Source organism: Geotrypetes seraphini, chromosome 5 (genome assembly GCF_902459505.1).
Source record: "Geotrypetes seraphini chromosome 5, aGeoSer1.1, whole genome shotgun sequence".
In the NCBI taxonomy this organism is placed as follows: domain Eukaryota; kingdom Metazoa; phylum Chordata; class Amphibia; order Gymnophiona; family Dermophiidae; genus Geotrypetes; species Geotrypetes seraphini.
The window spans coordinates 42,441,629-42,464,481 of NC_047088.1; the positions used below are offsets into that span (position 1 = coordinate 42,441,629).

Sequence of the window (22,853 nt, forward strand, 5' to 3'; positions counted from 1 at the left end):
TCATGGGACCTGGTGGCAGCCATTCAGCAAGCAGCGCAGGGCCAGGTGGGAGCTCAAGAAGCTCGCTCCTACGTGCCTGTGTACCTCTAGCCCTGAGCCCAGAAGGAGATGCACAGGGCCGCACAGAAAGTTCGCTCCTGCCCATACACCGCTGGACCACCAGGGATAACAGAAAAGGTACGCGAAGGGAGGGGGGTAAAAACATTTATTAGTATCGGCCGGGACAGGAGACGGTAGGGATCCCTCCTGTCCCAGCCTATCAGAGGCCTGCATCAAGTCTTTTGACCCAAAAATCTCATCCTATATTCGAGTATATACGGTAATGTACGCTGTTTTGATTCACTGACTTAGACACACTGCTGGGAGCCACCAAAAGAGAAGTTCTACAATCCAGATGTGGGTTAGCACACGAGAACCTGTAAAAATGTCAAAGGGTACCTAGGCATTATTCTGCAATGGCGCATGCCAACGAGTCCTGTCAGAGGGTGGTTTGAAGCTTTTCAGCCTTTTGGCCACGCTTTTTATGTTGTGGAGACAATACTTTCAGTACGTAGCAACTCAATTTATTTGTCATCGCTCTCCACTTGTGTTTTACACAGAGTGTTGACCCCTGAGGCAGGCGCACTTTTGCGCCGAAATGCAGTGCTTTGTCAGGTCCGGTTCAGAACAATAAAACTATATTGTGTGGAATCTCCTGCTGCCTCCTTTCTTTGTTCAGCCCTACTTCCCTTTCCCTTTGCTCCTCTGCACATAAGGGATGTAGCACGGGTGGGACTCCCAGTTATGCATGTAACTTACTGAATACTGTAAGTTATGTCCGTGCTGCATATACATACCCCCAGTTACACCCTGTATGGCTGGTATAACAGAATTACAAAATATTCTATAAAAGAACCAGGGCATTCAGGGGCCATTATAGAATAGGCTCTTATCATGCATGCTCGGGGCAAGTATGATTTAATAATTTTTACTAAGCAAGATAAAATACACAAAAATAATAGCATAAGCAAAATTAAACATTTTCCAAGAGATCCAAACCAGAACAAAAACAAAACCCCCCAAAAAACAGAGCAAACTTTCCTGCAGTCTCTACTGTAAACAGAAAGAGTAAAACTCCCCCATTTCTATATATTTGCCTGTCAAACTACCCAACTAAATCCACATATTATCCAAATCAGAACAACGTTGCCCCTTCTAATCCCCCTCCCAAATACTTACCATATCCTTGAATTCCTAACAGGGCTAGATCCTTATGGCCTCAACCCTCTTCAAAAATAAACTCAGAATCTAAAAATATACCCTCCCTTCCCTACTCTAATTTATACTAAAATTCCTGATCCAGGAAGAGTGCCTACCATATATACTCAGATATAAACCAAGGCAACCTTTCTTCCTCAAAAAAGGAGGAAAAAAGGTTCTGCATGAAGAAGGAGCGAAGGTCACTCCTATCGCAGTTCACCAGGGATACTAAAGGAATGCAGGGGAGGCAGGAGGGAGGTAAAAATTCTTAGAATCGGCTGGGACAGGAGGCAGGAAGGATCCCTCTTCTCCCAGCCACCGCTGGACCACCAAGTCTCACTGCAGACCCGGCAAAGGCCTGCAACAGGTTTGGGAGGGGGGCAGGACCCAAATATAAACAGAGACCCCCATTTCTGGGCCATTTTTTGGCCCCAAAATCTCAGTTTATATTCAAGTATATACAGTAGTTCATGTTAGTGCAAGTAAATGGAGGTGTCCTTTGTGTCTAAATTTGAAGCCCTTTTGACCCTGACCAACTGTCCCCACTGTGAAAGCTTCTCTTAAATCCAATTAAAGTGAATATGCTAAGAAAGGCTGTCTGGGGTGGGGTGGGGAAGGCCCAACAGTTTTCAACTGGTGCTTTGGGTTGTCTACTCAATTGGAACCAACCATTTTGTGCTGCAGCATAAGCTGTCATTTGCAGCTACCTGGGAATTTTCCTTTATTTCATATTCCCTCTCAATTTAGCTCAGTCATCAGCTGGAGGCCATAAGCTGTGGCTCGTTCTGGAAGCTGGAAAGGTACACCCTAGGTCTGGCCACTAGGTTCCACTATTCCATGACAACTGAGTTTTCCTCTCCCCAGGGGCTTTAAACGCTCCCTCTCCATAGCATTCCCAGCCCAAGCCAACAGGCAGAGGTGAAGTCTGGCTCAAAAACAAACCCAACTCTAATGTACAGCAGCACCTGCCACTGAGACAAGCCACAAGCCTGAATGTTTGACCTCAAAGATGAGTGCTCGGAGATCCAAGAACCCACAGTGTTGCATCTTCTAGGGCAAGTATTACCTCTCATTCTGGGCACTGTACAATCTATGGTCCCTGAAAAAACGTTCACACCACCAGCCAGAAAATGGGAAGAAAAATGCATGCTTAAATCTACATACCTGCAAACATCATCATGTGCTGGAAATTTGACCCAATCTTGTTTCTTCGACCAAAATTCAGTAACAAGGAGAGTGGGTAAATATTGGCGGCTCTCCCCAAGAACACAGCCAGCTGTATTCAACAGGCATTAAGGTTCAACAAAACCTGTAGGACTATGGTGTGATCCGAGAATACACATCTACAGTAGGCTTGTTCAAGTTCAGTCCTGGGGGCTGCAAACAGGCCAGGTTTTCAGGATAACCCTAATGCAGAGATTTTCAACCTTTTTCATCTCACATCACACTCACATGGCAGTAAAACTGTCAAGACACACCCTCACACATGGTCTAGCATTTACCTTCTTCCCTTTCCCTCTCCACTCACACATGGTCTAGCATTTACCTTCTTCCCTTTCCCCTCCACTCACACATGGTCTAGCATTTACCTTCTTCCTTTTCCCCTCCACTCACACATGGTCTAGCATTTACCTTCTTCCCTTTCCCCTCCACTCACACATGGTCTAGCATTTACCTTCTTCCCTTTCCCTCTCCACTCACACATGGTCTAGCATTCACCTTCATCCCTTTCCCTCTCCACTCACACATGGTCTAGCATTCACCTTCTTCCCTTTCCCCCTCCACTCACACATAGTCTAGCATTCACCTTCATCCCTTTACCCCTCCACTCACACATGGTCTAGCATTCACCTTCATCCCTTTCCCACTCCACTCACACTTGGTCTAGCATTCACCTTCTTCCCTTTCCCCCTCCACTCACACATAGTCTAGCATTTTACCTTCTTCCCTTTCCCCCTCCACTCGCACCCCCACATATGGTCTAGGATTTACCTTCTCTTCTCCCCCCTCAAAAATAGTCCACCATCTCTCCCTCTTCTCCAGCCAGCAACTAGTCATCTCCCCTTGTTTCTCCCGATTGCCACCCCTTGTACTTTTAAGTTTTCTCGTCTCTAGCAGTTGGTGGCAGTGAGCAACAATTCATTTAGCCTGCTCATGCCAACCCTGGAGCCTTCTATCTGTCGACCACTAGAGACAAGAAAACTTTTAAAAGGTAAACTCTGTTCCAGCACAAATTAAGCTGGCTCTACTAATAAATGACCTTAAAGTTCCAAGACACATCAATTCTATCCTGATTAATATTGTGAAAGATTTGCATGCCTACTACATCCACTGTGCAGATCTTTCTCATGCTTATTTATTAACCTAAAGCCTATGCTTGGGGGTTTTATATTTAATTAAATAGCTGCTTATTGTATTATTCAAACTTTTAAAACCAGCTATTAAATATTTAATACAAACAAGTACTATTTTAATTAATTCCATTTTAATATTATCTACTACAGTTCATTTCATCTGCATTACATAATACTTTCATAAGTTACCAATGATTAATTTATAAATATCATAATAATTTAGTTAGTGAACCTAATTCCCATCAACTCACATTCACTTTTCAACATTAACACACATACTACAGTCATTGTGATTACTTTTATCCAAAAATGGATCTTAGTTCGTCAATCCATAATCATCAGATCAGAGAGGCTTGAAACCGGAAGCTGCACAGTAGTCTAACACATGGAAATCACAATTTTTTTAAACGCATCCAGCAAGCCCCTCTGCCTTCACAATAATCCTGGTCTTCAATTTGCAAAGCATTCTGCTCAACACTTTCGCCGCATGGAGTCTTAAGAAGCTGCATTTGCAAGGCTCACCAACTTCAAAACATTACCTACAACACAAAATAATTCACATACAATTCCCTTTCATTCATACCAGAACACTTCCATAACCGTTAAAAAACTTTCACCTACCAGTAAACTAAGCATGACTCAAGCAGGGGCCCAGGGTTCGGCACAAGCTGGGATCAGCTAACAAACAGGAAACACACCGTCCACCAGGAGATTCAAACTGCACGACCTCACTTCCTCTCTATCACCCTTATATACCTATTCAGACAGTTCCCAGATCCAGTTATAAGATATTCCATTCCACTTCTTTGTTGAGTCCATAGGGCTCAACCGTATTCCACTCATAAATTAATCTCTGTTCCCTTCTAAGCAATACCTCTGAAACATTACCACCACATGACAAAGACACTTGGATCAAAACCACAAACCTCATATCCTCTACCTTATGAGCTTTAGTTTGCCAATGCTGAACAAGCGGGTTATACTCCTTACCCAATCTTAGATTACTAAGATGTTGAGCCACCCTAAATCTAATCTTATGCCGCATTTGCCCTAGGTACTATTTGTCACAAGGGCAAACAATATCATATACAACCTGCTTAGTGTCACAGTCCGTGTGGGCTTTTAAGAAAAATTTGCGATCACTCCCAGGAATCACGACCCTGTCAGTTACCAAGGCAAACTGACAATATACACACCCTGCACATCTAAAATGCCCCAGTTGAGTTACAGCCTTACTCGCTGCCACTGCAGGATTGGAAAACAATTCCTTCAAATTCCTGCCCCTAGTGTAGGCGTTTTAAAAATTTGTGATTTCCATGTTTTCAAGCCTCTCTGATCTGATGATTATGGACTGATGAACTAAGATCCATTTTTGGATAAAAGTAATCACAATGACTGTAGTATGTGTGTGAATGTTGAAAAGTGAATGCGAGTTGATGGGAATTAGATTCACTAACTAAATTATTATGATATTTATAAATTATTGGTAACTTATGAAAGTATTATGCAATACATATGAAATGAACTGTGGTAGATAATATTAAAATAATTGAATTAAAATAGTACTTGTTTGTATTAAATATTTAATAACTGGTTTTAAAAGTTTGAGTAATGCATATGCATTAGGGACATCCTGAAAACGTGGTCTGCATGTAGCCCTTGAGGACTAAACTTGGAGAAGATCTAGAGAACTGGTCTGAAGGAAAATGTTGAGCCACCAGCTGGCTTCCAGAGAAATAACAAAGAGAATAAAAAGTTATTTTCTCAGTCTCAGGACAGACTGTTACACACTCACAAATATAACCTAAAGAAAGGACCTATATGACCCCCAAAATTCCTATAGTCCAGTATCTCTTCTGTTGGTCCAAGCTGGAATTCCAGCTGCCAAAGATTTCCTTAACAGAAGGAATTTTCAACTCAGTCCTTAGGACACAGCAGTTAGGAAAGAGAGAGGGAATGAGACTTATATACAGCTTTTTTATGGTTACACATTCAAAGTGGTTTACATGTATACAGGTACTTATTTTGTACCTGGGACAATAGAAGAATAAAGTGACTTGCCCAGAGTCACAAGGAGCAGCGTTGGGATTCGATCCAACAACCTCAGGATGCTGAGGTGGCAGTTCTATGCTCACCTCATAGCTTTTCAGGATATACACAATGAATATGCATGAGAAAAATTTGCATACAATGGAGGCAGAACATGCAAATTTATCTTATCCATATCCATTGTGAACATCTTGAAAACCAGACTGACTTGATATGTCCAGAGGACTAATTGAGAATCTGTGATCTCCCAGGACAAAACTTTTGTTATCTGACAAAATTGTTAAAAAGGAGTCTGAGCTGGGTTTGTAGATGCTTAGAAGTTGACCGAAAACAGGCCACCACTCCTTACATATCAGATAGTTGCTAATAAACACTCTGGGAGGGAGGGAGGATTTATTTTGAAATGATTCTCTGAATTCTTGTAAAATTAATGTATTGGATTATTTATTAGGGCTTATTATCTCTTATGGATATGAAATGTATATCATAATGAGCTTTTTGAAGATTTGATTATAAAATAAAAATTTATAATAGTTATGGGATAGGGTGGGAGGAGGGGAGATTGATTTGTTTCTTGAAAGAATATTAAGTGATGTCTTAAATATAAAATGTATAATTTGTACTGCACTTATTGGAAATATTGAAAATGAATAAAGAATTTGAAAAACAAAACAAAACACTCTGAATTTGCATTTAATGAAGCATTTTCTTGATTTCCCTCATTTTTGTTAACAGTTATTAGTTTTGCCTTGGGGGAGGGGTGGTCAGTCCTGCCTTAACACCCACCATGCAAGTTATCCTCATCCTGGATACCACAAAAGGATACAAAGCTTCCCATTATAAAGGCTGGATTAAAGACGTGATTCTGAAACGTGAAGAGTGCAAGTCCCATGTACGAAAAGATGAAGTTTTCAGCCAAGAAATTTAGGAGCTCAAATAACTGAAGACAAGAAGTATGATTAAATCACATGACTGATACCATTATGGTTTGAAAGATGCTGCGTACAAAGACACTCAAGCAGGGTACAGAAAGTATACCTTTACATTCCCATTGCTCAAGAACATTTTCTCATATTTTTTTATCCCTCTCCGCCTTCTCTGTTGCCGCTGTTGAACTGTCCTCCCCTGATGGCATGCCTAGATAACTGAGAAGCCCTCCTCCAAGAGAAAATGGATCTCTGGAAGCAGAGTTCTAAAGGCTAAGCATAGCATATGTAAAAGCACCACCACCGTAGCAGCAGCTATCCCGCCTCTCTCCCCCCTAGACCCAGGCCTGACTAGCACCAAAGGAGAGGACGTGATGAACCTCCACATTGCAGCAACCTGCTCATGGGACCAGCCCTACTAACACCTCTTTGACATCAGTGCAGACACAGATTCACATTAAGACATCTCAATAGACAGCACAATGTGTTAGTGGAAGTCAACCATATAGACCAGTGGTCTCAAACTCGAACCCTTTGCAGGGCCACGTTTATGATTTGTAGGTACTTGGAGGGCTGCAGAAAAAATAGTTAATGTCTTATTAAAGAAATGACAATTTTGCATGAGGTAAAACTCTTCATAGTTTATAAATCTTTCCTTTTGGCCAAGTCTTAATAATAATATTGTCATTTATAGCTAAAGAGACATATGATCAAGAGAACTGTTTTATTTTACTTTTGTGATTAAGATAAACATACCGAGGGCCTCAAAATAGTACCTGGCGGGCCGCGAGTTTGAGACCACTGATATAGACGGATAAAACAGAGTTAGACAGAAAATAAGGACGAGTAACTTAAGGAAAAGTTACAGGACAATGATCTCAGCTGGCATAGGAGAAGCAATGGAAAGTAGGTAACAAAGACCTCTCATGTCTCTGACCCTATGTACTTACTTGTTTAGTTCGATGTTGTGATTCTTGCGACAGATTGTTGTATGTATAATGAGCCTGCGTTATACCACAAAACAAAACTGCCACCACACCTGCAACCAGAAAAAAAAGATTCCATTACAACACATTTTACCAAATGGGAAATATTTGATGACCCTACTAATGATTTTCTACAGTCACGGTGCCACAGCCTTTTAGAGCACTCGGCAAGTTACTACAGTGGATCCTGGGATTAGAACTCAAAATCTCACGAGATCTAAGGTGCATCCCAAAACACTTCAGTAATAAATGAATCTGGGGGACTGGGGGGAAGGAAAGCCCAGTTATCAACTGCAGAGCCCAAACTGTAAGACAGGGTCTTAAGGTGAAGGGGGAGGAAAAAGAAAGCTTAATGCAAAGTTGTTTGACAACCTTTTGCACTTCCTTCCCTCCCTCCAATTACCTTTCATGTCCTGAGGAATTTCTCCCACCCCCATTCCTTCCCCATTTTCATAATTCAACTCATCATCATTATTAACCCAGTATCGGCCATCCTAGAACAAACCTGTAAAAACGCACAGAAGGGACATCATGCTTTCAAATATTTAAATGTTGCTTTGCATCTATGCTGTATATGTAATGAGGGCAATTTTCAAACACCATTTCTCAAGGTAAATAGGCTATTTGAAAATTATCCACACTCCCTACATGTAAAAGATAGCTCTTTGAATTGTTTGGTTGATAGGATCTATTGTTTTGATCCAACAGCAGTTGCTCTAGGCAACAGCCTAAATTGCTCAACTGTTGAACCAGTCCTGAGAGAAAGATTATTAACATTATCAGTAGACAAGGTATCCCAGCTCAGCAAGACTACTAGACTGTTGCAGGTGAAAACACAGGACCTGGCTATACCATCCCCTTTCCCTTTATAGCAACTTGGATATGACTGGATGGCAAGTAAACTCTGGGGCCTAGCCTAGAAGTAGGATATGAAGAAGCAAGGCATTTCTAGAGACCGCATGTCTACCTATCTCAGTGCCTCCTTAGAAAGCCTTTAGTAGTATCCAGAAATAAGATGGTGAGGAGAGTGGAAGGCAGAATGAAATACCGTATTTTTCGCTCCATAAGATGTACTTTTTCCACCCCCAAAAAGGGGGTAGAAATAAGGGTGCGTCTTATGGAACAAATACTCACCCACCCACCCACCCCACATCCTCTGTTACCTTATTTAGTTCCTCCGGCGGTCCTGCCCTTCCCTCCGGCTGACTCCCAAACTAACTGCAGCAGCGTCAGAGCGGGTAAAAGGCAGGCGCGAGCTTTTCACGCTCCTGCCTTGTCCCGCGTTGCTGTGTGAATGGCTGCCTCAGTTCTCGCGCCTGCCTTTTTCCCGCTCTGACGCTGCTGCAGATAGTTCAGGAGTGAGCCGAAGGGAAGGGAAGGCCTGCCGGAGGAACTAAAATAAGGTACGGGGAAGGGGTCCCGCCTACCTGCTTGCCTCGGGGTGGGAGGCCCTGCCTGTCACTACGCCACTAATCCTGCCTGCCTGTCACTACGCCACTAGGCCTGCGTGCCTGCCACTGGGCCACTAGGCCTGCGTGCCCTGTCCCTGCCTACCACTAGACCACCAGAGGAGGGACAAGGTACAGAGCCTGGCAGGGAGAATTTGGTTCAGAATGGGTTTTTTTCTAGTTTTCTTCCTCTAAATCTAGGGTGTGTCTTATGGTCAGTTGCATCTTATGGAGCAAAAAATACAGTAAATAGCTGTGTAAGAGAGAGCAGAAGAGACCTTATTCCACTCCCCAACATTTTGTTGGTCTCTTACTCCAATATCTTTTAAACAGATAGGTGATTTTGGAGGAGCATGAGGGGGAATTCTATAAATGACGCTAGAAACCTATCTCAGCAGCACCTAGCCAATTTTCATATGCAACTTAAATTTGTTAAAATTAGGTTAATTGCCATTTTAATTGAAAATGCCATTAAAACCTAATTTAAAAAACATTCAAGTTGCATGCAGATATCTGCACACCTAGAAGCACCTAGCTGCAATATAGGTGTGGTAAGAGGCGCTGGTTATGTTAGGCCAGGAAAACCCTTGGCTTTATATACCGGCCCCTAACTCAACGTAGGCGCCACTAGGCATGATTCTGCAAACGGCGCCTACATTTAAACGACATGCAGCAGAGGCCATTTTGCTAGGTGCTTGCCATTGTAGGTGTCCATTTACAGAATTCCCCCCCAACCCCCCCCCACACACACCACTTTCCAAAAGCACTGCTGATTCCTACACTCGTTTGTTAGGGCTAGGTCAGGCACAGAGATCCATTCAGATATGCAAAAATCGCATGTAAAATAAGCTCAAATCCTGTTCTTCTACAGATACAAGTCTCCAAACCCCTGATAACACCTAGCTCATTGCTTTCATGACCAAATTCCCATTAAACCTGAACAAGATAATTTATTTCACTTGCATCAGTCACATAATCACCCCAAGCTGAACTGCAGTCCAATGTATTCTCTACCCTTTAAAAGAACCTGGGAGTTCTTGTTATACCATTTCCTTTTTTTTTTTTTTTTTTTAGTATTTATAGACCACTTATAGCTTAAGTAGTTTACATTCATAGAAACATAGAAAAATGACGGCAGATAAGGGCATAGCCCATCAAGTCTGCCCACTTCACAGACCCACCCCCCTGAGTCTGCTCTCCTAGAGATCCCTCTCCTAATGACCCATCCTTAACTCCACCCTCTTAAGGATCCCACATGGGCATCCCATTTACCCTTAAAATCTGGCACGCTGCTGGCCTCGATTACCTGTATTGGAAGCTTGTTCCAATGATCAACCACTCTGTCCCGGTGGGCTCACAATCTAACTAACATACCTGGGACAATGGAGTGTTAATTGATTTGCCCAGGGTCATAAGGAGCAGCTCTGGGCTTGAACCTGCATCCTCAGAGTGCTGAGGCTGCAGCCCTAAACACTTGGCCATTCCTCCACTCTACTTTTCTTTGAATTCCTTTGGGTTTCTAGCTCAATTGACACCAACCCTACATCAACAACCACCTAGGGTAGGGATAAGCAACCTATAGCTTGCCACCAAATTTTATGCAGCCTACAAGATCATGGGAAGTATACACAAAGAACATTATTAGCCAGAATTCTGCCGATTTTAAATACTGAATTTTACAAATATGTTCAGAATAACCACTCTAGCAGCTTGCTTCTGTCATTTTTTTATTACATTTTTACTATGTATTTATCACCCAAGATCTATGGAGCTCTGAGCATTTCCAGTTCAGACATTATATAAAATTACAGCCCACTAAAAATAGTACCGACGTGCACATGGACCTCTTGTTAAAATGTTGCCCACTCCTAGCCTAGGGTTTCCCCACCATCATTTCTTAACACCACACTTCCTACCTAGCCACTGCTGAAAATCCTCAACCAAAAGCCACAGAGGATGGTTCCTGCTGGATCTTGCATATTAAGTCTGACCACTAGGTGTCCCTGTTGAGCAATAATTGAAGCCTCCTTCCCTCTTGGAAGCTGTGAATGCTGCAGCAGCTGTATCTCCCACCTCATCAGCTCAGGAAACAGAAATCTACCCCAAATCCTGGTATTCTGGATTGCAGTGCACAGTGCTATCAATCATCAGGATTCCATTTTCAAGAATTTTTCAGGTTTGCTGTTCCCTGCTGCTGGGACTTAGCAGAGAGCAGCACAGATCTCTGGGAGCATAAATCACCTAACATAATAGAATAGAGAGCTCTCTGCATCTTTGCAGACTGCATTATGATGCAACACTCCAACAGTAGGGTTATCAGACATCTGGATTTGCCCAGACATGTCCTCTTTTTTTAATTATTATTTATTAATTTTCAAACTTAAACATCAAGTATTATACTTGTACAGAAAGCAGTAATAGCATACAGGTTAAATTCCTAGTAAAATATAAATCTTTAGCATTCATTAATGAAAGAAATCTTTAACATTCATTACCTAAATAAATTTACTAACTATTTATGCTCAAGTCCTCAATAGGAATCCAAGATCGAATAAGCGAGTAAAGAAGGAAGAAATATTAAAGAATGCTATTGGCTATAGAGCTGAGAGCAAGGATCAATATTTAAATCCAAATCTATAGAGCTCCAGATTTTTCAACATCCAGATGAGATAACGCCAAGAAGGTTGTCAACTGATTCAGTTGAAAAAACATATTTAACAGTACGGTAACACACAATACACTTACAAGGATGTCTCAAATAACCCAGCTCCCAGAGAAATAACTTCAGGTTTCAGAAGAAATTCACAGCGATGCTTTTGCGTCTCTCATGAAAGATCAAGAAACATCTGTATTTTAAGGCCTAAAAATACTGTCTGTCTATTTTTAAAGAAAATTTTTAACAACCATGATTTATCTATCGAAAGAGCTAATGTTATAATCAATGTTGCTGGCACTGCTGTCTCTTTATAGTTCAGAAACATTCATTCGTTCTTGAGCTGGAGACTCTTTTTGTTGTTGAGTTACATTTCTATCAGACAGGTAATATACACGCGAGAATGGAGGTAATGTTTCTTCTGAAACCTCTAAGATTTCTAATAAATATCTCTTAAGCATTTTCCTAGGGGTTACCATCGCCAGCCTAGGAAAATTAATCAGCCTTAAGTTATTACTTCAAGAGTTGTTCTCAAGCATCTCAATTTTTCTTCTCAAATTAATGTTATCTTTTATTAATGTCTCTTGCAGTTGTTTAGATGTTGTCGATTCCTGTTCAAGTTTCTGGATGGAAGATTTAGAGACTGTCATTTCACTTTTCAAATCTTTTAGCTCTTTAGTATGTTCCGTTAATTTCTTTTCAATAAATTGAAAATTACAGCTTATGGTTTTTGAGAAACTAGCCATAAGATCCCACAAAGAGTCTAGGGTTGCCTCTTCCGGTTTGTTCAAGGAAATTAACGACATGTCCTCTTTTTAGAGAACTGTCCAGGCATCTAGACGGCTTTTCAAAACCCAGCACTTTGTCCAGGTTTTGAAAAGCTTCAAGCTCGGGGCCACATCGGGAGGGCATCGGCGCATGCACCCATATGTGTGATGTTATCACATCACACCTATGCATGCTCAGAGGACCTCCAAACGTGGCATCAGCTGGTGAAGAGGCGGGGCTGGGGGTCACATGTTCAGATTTTACAGGCCTAAAGTCTTGTAACCCTTCCAATAGGGCAGAATTACTGTAAGGTCAGCTGTGCAAAGAACTAGCATTTCTTTAGTGTTCAGACACAGCTCCATGCAGCAATAAAATTACAAACTGAAGATATTAATAAAACTTTGCAACTAAAGCCCACTTCCATATTAGCAGATGAATGGAGGAAAACCTAATTTAGAAAAACAAGCTACAGCCAGTTACTAAGTAACTTTTGCTTTCATTAGGTGGCATAATATTTCACCCTGCAGCCCAAGACTGGAGTGGAGGAGTAACCTAATTGGGCTGAGAACCCGATGAACTCGGTTCAACAGCCAGTGCAACTTCTTGGGCAAATCACCTAACCCTTCCCTGTCTCAGATACAAAAACTTAAGAATGTGAGCCCACCAGAATATACAGATATCTGAATATAATATGTAAACAGCTTTGGTTGTTCGCAAAAAGGTGATGCATCTAATACATTACCCTTACACATAAGAAAATGCAAAGCACGAAGCCTAGATCCCCACTAAACTGAGCCAGCTGAACTATGACCTACCAGTAAAACCATATGCTTCAGCCAAAAGGAAGGTGCTCCAGGACATCAGGAAAAACAAACCGGTCTCTAGAAGCTGGAACTCCCGCAACTTGGTGAACTTGGTGACGTAATAAGTCATGGTTAAGCACAAATAACATGGCATCGAATGTGTCTGTTCCTCAACTTGGCCTACTGCTTCCTTAAGAAAGCAGGTATTTTACAAACTCATGATGGGGGCAGAACGTATTGCATGAGCTATGCACTCACAAAGAATAGTGGATCTCAAATACACGTATGGATTACTTTTTTATTCAAAAAGTTTAAAATGTCCTTAAAACTACCCCTGGGCCATGTTTTGCCCAATCAAGGACTGCATCGGGGGTAATCTTGATAGTGCTAGTAAGTACCATGCACTATTTACCATATATGCTTATTCCCAACACAAAAGCTTACTAACTTCCCTCTTCAGCATAATGCACAAAAAACTGTTAGTAAGCTGCTGTGCTGGGTAAAAGCGCATATGGCAAAGAGCGCATGTTACAAGAACTCTTCCTTTGGCAAGATTACCCCCAATGAAGTCCTTGTTTGGGTGAAACCTGGCCCACATTGGGTTAATTTTAAGGACATTTTAACATTTTTGAATAACATAGTTATTCATACATCTGTTTGGGATCCACTCTTCTTTTCTGCATTGCTGCAGATTTATGAGGCCTCTATTTTGGACTTCCCGTGCACGAGCTGTATGCCACCACCCTGAAACATAAAGGATATTAAAGCAGTGACTATGCCTGTCACAGCTCCCATTGCAAAGGATCCGCTGAATATCCCAAGGAAATTCCCAATGGACTTAAACATGGCAGTCACATCAAACGTGTGGCTGTTGTCTCCTGCCGGCTGATAAGCTACGATTGATCTAAAGGAAAAATATGGCCATTAATCAAAAACAAGTAATTTTAAAAAGCCACAAACACATTTTAAGATGTCCAATTTATTCAACTTGTGTCCGAGTCCTGTATATTTGTTTTTTTCCAAATCAACCTTGTCTTACAAAACATACAATAGAGGAGACATGATAGAAACCTACAAGATCATGAAGGGCATAGAGAAAGTAGAGAGAGATAGATTCTTCAAATTTTCAAAACATAAAAGAACAAGAGGGCATTCGGAAAAATTGGAAGGGGATAGATTCAAAACAAATGCTAGGAAGTTTTTCTTTACTCAGCGGGTGGTGGATACCTGGAATGCGCTTCCAGAGGACGTAATAGGGCAGAGTACGGTAATGGGGTTTAAGAAAGGATTGGACAATTTTCTGTTGAAAAAGGGGATAGAGGGGTATAGATAGAGGATTGCTGCACAGGTCCTGGACCTGTTGGGCCGCCGCGTGAGCGGACTGCTGGGCGCGATGGACCTCGGGTCTGACCCGGCAGAGGCATTGCTTATGTTCTTATGTTCTTAATATAGCAGAATAATCACGAGAAAGATTTAGGCATTTATTGTAACTGAATGTTACTTGCCATTAAAGTGTTTTATGATCATAGCTCAACTGGATACTAGAGGAAGAATTATTTTGTCCATAATTCTTTTAGGTCTTTAATATGTTACATTAAAATAAGCATTCATTTGATTCTAGCCGACAAACGTTAACAGAAGGTACATGTGAAATCTTTACTTGGATTTCATATACAAGGAATTTATTTAAAAAGCTATGCAGATCACATCTCCCAGAGGAGTTTATTTAGTTGGGGCTCATTTTGCACACAGCATTTTTCTATTGCACAACCAGCTTTAACACAAAAAAGTTCTAGAAATATAGGTGGCTGGGGCAATGGATGGAACAGTAAGAGTTTATTCTGTAATGATGGATTACATTTTTCTGTGGCAGGCAAAAGGATCCTACACTGAAAAAAATTCAAATAATATAGGAATATGCATTTAAACTAGAGAAAAAAGGGGTGGTAGGTGATATTACCCCTAGCAAAAGCACTACAAGAGAGGCAAAAAATAAAGACATCTCTTATCAGCAACAAATGGGAAGAGAAAGCACAGTTACTTACCGTAACAGGTGTTATCCAGGGACAGCAGGCATATATTCTCACATGTGGGTGACGTCATCTACGGAGCCCCGATGCGGAAGCATTTTCAAGCAAACTTGGTTGAAGATTTAAGTTTGCTCTGCTGCTCCACGCATGCGTGCCTTCCTGCTCCACTAGGGGGCGCATCCCCTCGTGGTCTCCAGTTCACTTAACTAGCAAAGAAGCCAACCTCGGGGAGGTGGGCGGGTTGTGAGAATATATGCCTGCTGTCCCTGGATAACACCTGTTATGGTAAGTAACTGTGCTTTATCCCAGGACAAGCAGGCATGATATTCTCACATGTGGGTGACCTCCAAGCTTACTGAAGAGGGATGGAGGGAAGTTGGCAATTTAAGCAAATAGATTTCACAATACCGATTGGCCGAACCGGCCATCGCTTCTGGACAGTGAGTCCAGACAGTAGTGAGAGGTGAAAGTATGAACTGAAGACCACGTGGCAGCCTTGCAGATTTCCTCAATAGGTGTGGACCTGAGGAACGCCACAGAGGCTGCCATCGCTCGGACCTTGTGTCCCGTTACAGCGTGAGACCAGCCTGAGCGTAGCAAAAGGTGATGCAATCGGCCAACCAGTTGGACAAGGTGCGCTTGGAAACTGGGTGGCCTAACCGGTTTGGGTCGAAGGACAAAAACAATTGTGGGACTTTCCGGTGTGGTTGAGTGCGTTGGAGGTAAAAGGCCAACGCTCTCTTGCAGTCAAGAGTGTGAAGCGCCACCTCTCCGGGGTGAGAGTGGGGCTTGGGGAAAAACACGGGCAATACGATGGACTGATTGAGGTGAAAATCAGACACTACTTTAGGCAAGAATTTTGGATGTGTGCGGAGTACCACCTTGTCATGGTGGAAAACAGTAAAGGATGGGTCCGCTACCAGAGCATGTAGCTCACTAACTCGCCGGGCGGAAGTGAGTGCAAGCAGGAAAATCACCTTCCACGTGAGGAATTTAGGATGGCATTTGTCTAGGTGCTCCAATGGAGGTTTCATTAGTTGAGCCAGAACCACGTTAAGGTCCCAAACCACTGGAGGGGGTTTGAGAGGAGGGTGGACATTCAGAAGACCCTTCATGAAGCGAGAGACTAAGGGGTGGAGCGAGAGGGCTTTTCCTTCCAGGGGCTGATGAAAGGCCGCAATTGCACTGAGATGTACTCGAATGGAGTTGGTCTTTAGGCCGGAGTGAGATAATTGAAGTAAATAGTCAAGGACCAGAGGGACGGGGACCGACACCGGGTCCTGGCTGTGAGAGGAGCACCAGGCTGAGAATCTGGTCCACTTTTGAGAATAGCAGGTTCTCGTCGAGGTCTTTCTAGAGGCCTCCAATATCTCCTTGACTGATTGAGACACGGGGAGAGAAGTCAGGGGGAAAGAAACCAAGCATTCAGATGAAGAGATTGAAGATTGAGATGTAACAGCGAACCCTGACTCTGTAATAGTAGAGAGGGAAACCGAGGCAGAGGCAGTGGATCTCTGACACTGAGTTGAAGTAGAAGGGAAAACCAAGGCTGGTGTGGCCAGCGAGGAGTAATCAAGATCAGGGTGGCTTTCACCGTTTTCAGGTGGACCAGCGTCCGCAGGATCAGAGGAAACGGCGGAAACGCGTACAGAAACCTTCCCTCCCAGTCGAGGAGGAAGGCGTTGGCCTCGAGTCGGTCCGGGGAGTGTATCCGGGAGCAGAAGAGGGACAGTTTGTGATTGTGGGGGGATGCGAACAGATCTATTTGAGGCATCCCCCACTGTTCGAACACCTGTCGTAGGGTCTGAGAGTGCAGCGACCACTCGTGTGGCTGGAGGAGGCGGCTGAGTCTGTCCGCCAGACAGTTTTGTTCTCCTTGTATGTACACCGCTCGAAGGAAGGTGTTGTTGGAGATTGCCCATTTCCAGAGGCGCATGGCTTCCCGACAGAGGGACCAAGACCCTGTCCCCCCTTGTTTGTTTACGCAGTACATTGCTACCTGGTTGTCGGTTCGGATGAGGACCACCCGGTCGTGAAGCAGGTGTTGAAAAGCTACAGCTGCGAGTTAGATGGCCCGGAGCTCTAGCACGTTGATGTGACAGCAGCGGACTTCTGCCGACCACATCCCCTGAGTGCGGAGGCCGTCCAGGTGGGCTCCCCAAGCGTACTCCGACGAGTCCGTGGTGAGTACCTTGCTGTGAGGAGGGGCGAGGAAGAGCAAACCTTTGGAGAGATTTGAAAGTCGGCCCACCAGCGGAGCGATCGTTGCAAGGAAGGAGTCACTGTCACGGGACGATCGATCGGGTCCCGGTCTTGACGCCATTGAGAGGCCAGGGTCCATTGAGGGATTCTCAGATGGAGACGGGCGAAGGGTGTGACATGGACGGTGGAGGCCATGTGGCCCAGGAGAGTCATCATCTGTCGAGCTGATACTGAGGTCAGCAGTGAGATCCTTCGGCTCAGACTTACTAACGCCTCTAGACGCGGAGGGGGGAGGAAGGAACGGAGGCGGACCGTGTCCAGCGTTGCCCCGATGAATTGTAGGGACTGTGAGGGGCGTAGTTGGGATTTTGGGAAGTTTATCTCAAACTCCAGACTCTGTAGGTAGATAATAGTCTGTTGGGTCGCTGAGATAACCCCTTCCCTGGACGGGGCTTTGATCAGCCAGTCGTCCAGGTAGGGGAATACCTGAAGACCTTGGGATCGTAAGGTAGCTGCGACCACCACGAGGCACTTGGTGAAGACCCGAGGTGACGATGCTAGGCCGAAGGGGAGGACTTGATATTGCAGGTGCAGGTCTCCCACCTGAAAACGCAAGAACTTGCGGTGAGTGGGGTGCACTGGAACATGTGTGTACGCATCCTTCAGATCGAGGGAGCAGAGCCAGTCGCCCTCGTCGATCAGGGGGTAGAGGGTCGGTAGGGAAAGCATCCAAAATTTTTCCCGTACCAGAAATTTGTTGAGGCGTCTCAAGTCTAGTATTGGGCGAAGGTCTCCCGTTTTTTTCGGTACCAGGAAGTAACGTGAGTAGAAGCCCTTCCCCCGTTGGCCGGGGGGAACCTCCTCCACTGCTCTCAGGTGAAGCAGATCTCGAGCTTCGGAGAGAAGTAGGGGTAGCTGCGTCCGGTTGGGAGAGCAATTCCTTGGGGGGGTTGTCTGGAGGAATGGCCCGAAAGTTGAGAGAGTATCCTGATGAGATCACGCCAAGGATCCATGCGTCCGACGTGACTTGTTCCCAGCGAGGGTAAAAGGCTTTGAGGCGACCCCCGATGGGAAGGAGGCCTGGGACTATGGCGGAGGGGGCCCGCCCCCTTCCGCGTATCCCGTCAAAAGGACGGGGATGGTTTGGTAGTCGCAGGCGGTTGGGACTTGGGCAGAGCTCGATTGTGGGCTTGCGGACGCCTGGGCGGAGGCCGCGAGAAGGCAGGAGTGGATTTTTGTGGGTAGCGGCGCGGAGGTGCCCTGAACGGCCTGGACGCGGGCGGTTTAGGCTTTTGCCGCACGAGGGAGGCAAACGAGCGTTCGTGTTCGGAGAGGCGTTTTGTAGCCGCCTCGATAGTGTCATCGAACAGTTCTTTACCCACGCAGGGGAGGTTAGCCAACCGGTCCTGTAAGTTGGGGTCCATGTCGACCAGGCGCAGCCAAGCTAGGCGGCGCATGGCGATAGCAAAGGCTGCCTCTCTGGAGGAGAGTTCGAAGCCATCGTAGGCCGCGTGGAATAGATGGAGGCGTAGGTTGGAGAGGGACTCTGAAAGCAGGTTAAACGCTCCTTGGCGAGAGGCCGGTAAGTCAGTCTCAAAGGCTCTCAGTAGTCCAATGAGGTGTTTGAGGTAAGATGTGAAGGTGAAAGTGTAGCTTTGCACCCTAGAGGTCATCATCGCATTTTGATATATTCTCCTGCCGAACTTGTCTAGGGTTCGGCCTTCTCGGCCTGGGGGGACCGCCGCTGAGACCCTGGAGGGGTGAGCCTTTTTCAAGGAGGATTCTACTAACAGCGACTGGTGGGAGAGCTGCGGTTGTTCAAATCCCGGGAAGGGTACTGTACGGTACTTGGCCTCCATTTTGGAGGGTACTGCTGTGACCATATAGGGGGTCTCCAGGTTCCTGAAGAAAGCCTGTTGGAGTACCGGGTTAGGCGGTAAGCGAAGGGACTCTCTGGGCAGTGATGGCATATCCAGCTCCGCTAGCTACTCCTTAGAGTATCTGGAGTCGGACTGGAGGTCCAAGTCTAAAGCGTGGCCCATGTCCTGGACAAAGCGAGAGAAGGATGGGCGGGATGTTCCCGAGGCCCCGTGCGGGGTCGGTGAACGAGACCTCCGTCGGGTGGAGAAGGATGGGGAGGCTTCCCTCGAGTATCGAGGCTCCTGCTCCGATCCACGCTCCGAGACCGGAAGCACTGTGAAAGTGTTCCGGGGTCGTGGATCTCCGACGTCTCAAGGAGCCCCTCGGAGACGATGCCGGGGTTCGGGGTACCGATTGATGTCGAATCGGTGACCTCGACCCGAAGTCCCTCGGTGAAAGCCTGAAACCTCGGATCGGAGCCCCAGTCCGAGGGAGAGTTCGGAGGATGCGCGGGTTGGAGAGTGATAGCTCCGCCACCCTCAGCGGTCCCGTACGAGGTGTAGGTGAACGGCCTCGTAGAGTGGGGGAACCTCGGGCCTTCTTGGAGGTACGGCGGTTCGCGGTTTCTGTCGTTTTAGCATGACGTTTTGCCCCGCGGCGGTCTGTGGAGGGAGAGCGCCTCGGGTGTCTCGGCGAGGAGTCCGAGGAGGATAGGATGCAGCGAAGCTTGCGCGCTTTTCCCCGAGGTGGCTCGACGCGAGGCTCAGGCTGGTCTGGCACATGCGGGGTCGAGGTCGAGGCCGGTTGTAGATGGGCCATTGCAGCGGACAGCTCCGATGAGATCATCGCTCGGAGTAGGTCCTGGAAAACGGGCACGGACAGCATCGAGGGCATGTCCACTGCCTCGGTGCGCTCCACCGGGGGCGACCTCGTATCAGAGTATTCCCGTGTGGTGGAGGCACGGCCCGAAGGCTTGGAGGGCTTCGCCGGGGCTGTAAGCATGGGACTTCCGCCATGCGTCGCCGGTGTCCCCGAGGCTGGCTTCTTCGATGTTACGGGACCTGAAGAGGGAAGAGGGGACTTACCCGGAGCCGAGGCTTTCTGTTGTCCCGAGGACTTCGGATTCGAGTCTCGAGGCGATGCCGAGGTATTTGGGGCCGAGGTCAAGGCCGGGGCCGACCTCGAGGCCGAGGTAGAGGGTTGGTCGGCGGCGAAGAAATCCGCCATGCGGGGCAGGAGTCGGTTAGATGAGCAGCCCCCAGGCAGAGGATGCACCGGCGATGCGGGTCTGTGATGGAAAGAAGCCGCTCGCACTGGGTGCACTTTTTAAAGCCGGTCAAAGGCCGGGACATAGAATCGAAACTGGCCGCGGCTCGAGTAGCCACGCGGCCACGGGGACCCGTAAGCCTCCGGGTCGGTCAAAAACGAAGCAGGAACAAGTTGAAACAAGAAAAAATTCGCGCACAGCGACTTAAATCGAGAAAAATAAGAAAAAATCGCGGTGCTAGAAAGCAGTTGGGGCAGAGCCTGAAAAAACACGACTTCTAGGCTCAGCGGAAAATTTTGAACTGGAGACCACAAGGGGATGCGCCCCCTAGTGGAGCAGGAAGGCACGCATGCGTGGAGCAGCAGAGCAAACTTAAATCTTCAACCAAGTTTGCTTGAAAATGCTTCCGCATCGGGGATCCGTAGATGACGTCACCCACATGTGAGAATATCATGCCTGCTTGTCCTGGGATAATACCAGATTCATAGAAAATCAGAATCGAAACTTAACAAAATTGAACAAAGTCACTCATCAATTGCTGGAACGCAATAAGCACAAATACTCACAGTCCAGGCAACAAAGTTCCTAATCTGGAAGCCCAGATGGTGGAAATTGGCATGAATATCATGGCTATTATGGAGTCATAGTTCAATGAGTCTCATAAATGAGATACCATCATATCTGACTATAAACTATTTGGGAAGAAAACAGAAGGCAGAAAGGTGGGGGGAAGGAGTAGCTCTACATGTCAAAAACAGTATTAAAGTAGCTGAAATTCAGGGGACGTGGGGAAATGAGAACGCACAATGGACTATCTTTAAAAAGGGGACAGATGTGGTCAACAGATCTGCAACTCAAATGAAAGAGCTGAACAGAGATTTAATTAATGATATTATAAAGGTGGGAATGAAGGGAGAGGTGATAATACTGAGTAGATTGCAGTATCCTTTCTGCAAATCTGAAAAGGAGTAGAATGATTATGGATGACTTACAAGGGGCTGTCTTCAGACAAACAGTGGTGGAACCACAAATGGAGAAAGTGTGTTCACGTCAACAGCGATCAACATACAGTGTGGTTCAACATAAAAGCTAAGGCGGAGTGTTCATTCACAACAGACTCAATCAAGGTTCTGGATTTTAAAACACAATGACATCAGTAAAATGGGGAAGTAGCTGAAGGAGGCGCTGGCAAGTAGAGAGGAGATGACGGAAGTAGAAAGATTGTGGGCTAAACTGAAAGGGGCTGATCTACAAAAATTAGAAGCATGAACTGATGCTAGTTAAGATTTACTATGAGCCTACTGGGACAGACGGGGGAAAATACTTGAGTACCTGAACAAATTCACGTAAACCGTTCAGAGCGCCCCTGGAAGAATAGTATAGAAAACTGAATAAATAAATAAAAAATACAGAGTATTCTATTTTGAGTGCAGAAATCCAAAGGAGATGTATGTAATAGGAGAAGAGAAGCTAATGTGCACAGACCAAGAGAGAGATCTGGGGGTGAAAGCGTCCAAGGATTTCAAAGCAGTAAAACAATGTGACTAAGGCAGTGGCCATAGCGAGAAGGCTGCATAGAAAGAGGCATAATCAGCAGAAGAGAGGAGGTAATAGTGCCTCTGTAGAAGTCACTGGCGAGGCTTCACTTGGAGTTCAATTTTGGAGACTAGATATCACTAAGGATATAAAAGCCATAAAAAAATGGTATGGTGTCTGTCTAAATACTTAAGACAAGGGCTTGAGGCCTGAATATGTATACCCTAGAAAAAACGAGGGAAAGGGAAGATATGATGCAGACTTTCAAATACTTGAAAGGGATCAATGAACAAAACAAAGCTGTAGATGAGAACATGAAATATTGCTCTTAAGCACACTGCTTTGCAGCTTCATGAGGAAATACTTTTCCCACAAAAAGGCTGGTAGATGCCTGGAATGGCCTCCCAGCTGAGGGAGTGGTGCAGAAACAGTAACAATTCAAAAAGCATGGGATAAACATAGAAGATCCCTATATAGCAAGAGGATGAAATCAAAGCAAAACTTCAATGACATTCACACATCAAAAAAGGGCACAGAGTGGTGTAACCTGTGCTATGTTAGTTTTAAGATGGTTTGCGTGCTATTTTGTGTTTTCTCCGCCCATCTCTATAGATTATTTTAATTGTTATATTCAGTCTTCAAGTGTTTTATGTATGTCCTCATTTGATTTAAACCACTTTGATGTCTATTATCTTCATAGAACAACTTTAGTATAAACTATAAACTGTAGAG

General features: G+C 45.1%; 1 protein-coding gene across 1 annotated transcript in view; it reads right to left on the reverse strand.

Annotated features, from left to right (window-relative positions):
- The window catches only part of SLC9A6 (solute carrier family 9 member A6), a 95,873-nt gene that overhangs the window by 27,486 nt on the left and 45,534 nt on the right, over positions 1-22,853 (reverse strand). Inside the window, exons 7-11 of the mRNA XM_033945742.1 lie at positions 13,989-14,130; positions 13,239-13,344; positions 7,519-7,607; positions 6,469-6,582; positions 2,404-2,515 (exon numbers count right to left, since the gene is read on the reverse strand). Coding sequence (XP_033801633.1) covers positions 2,404-2,515; positions 6,469-6,582; positions 7,519-7,607; positions 13,239-13,344; positions 13,989-14,130 — 563 coding nt within the window. The remainder of the gene's footprint in view (positions 1-2,403; positions 2,516-6,468; positions 6,583-7,518; positions 7,608-13,238; positions 13,345-13,988; positions 14,131-22,853) is intronic.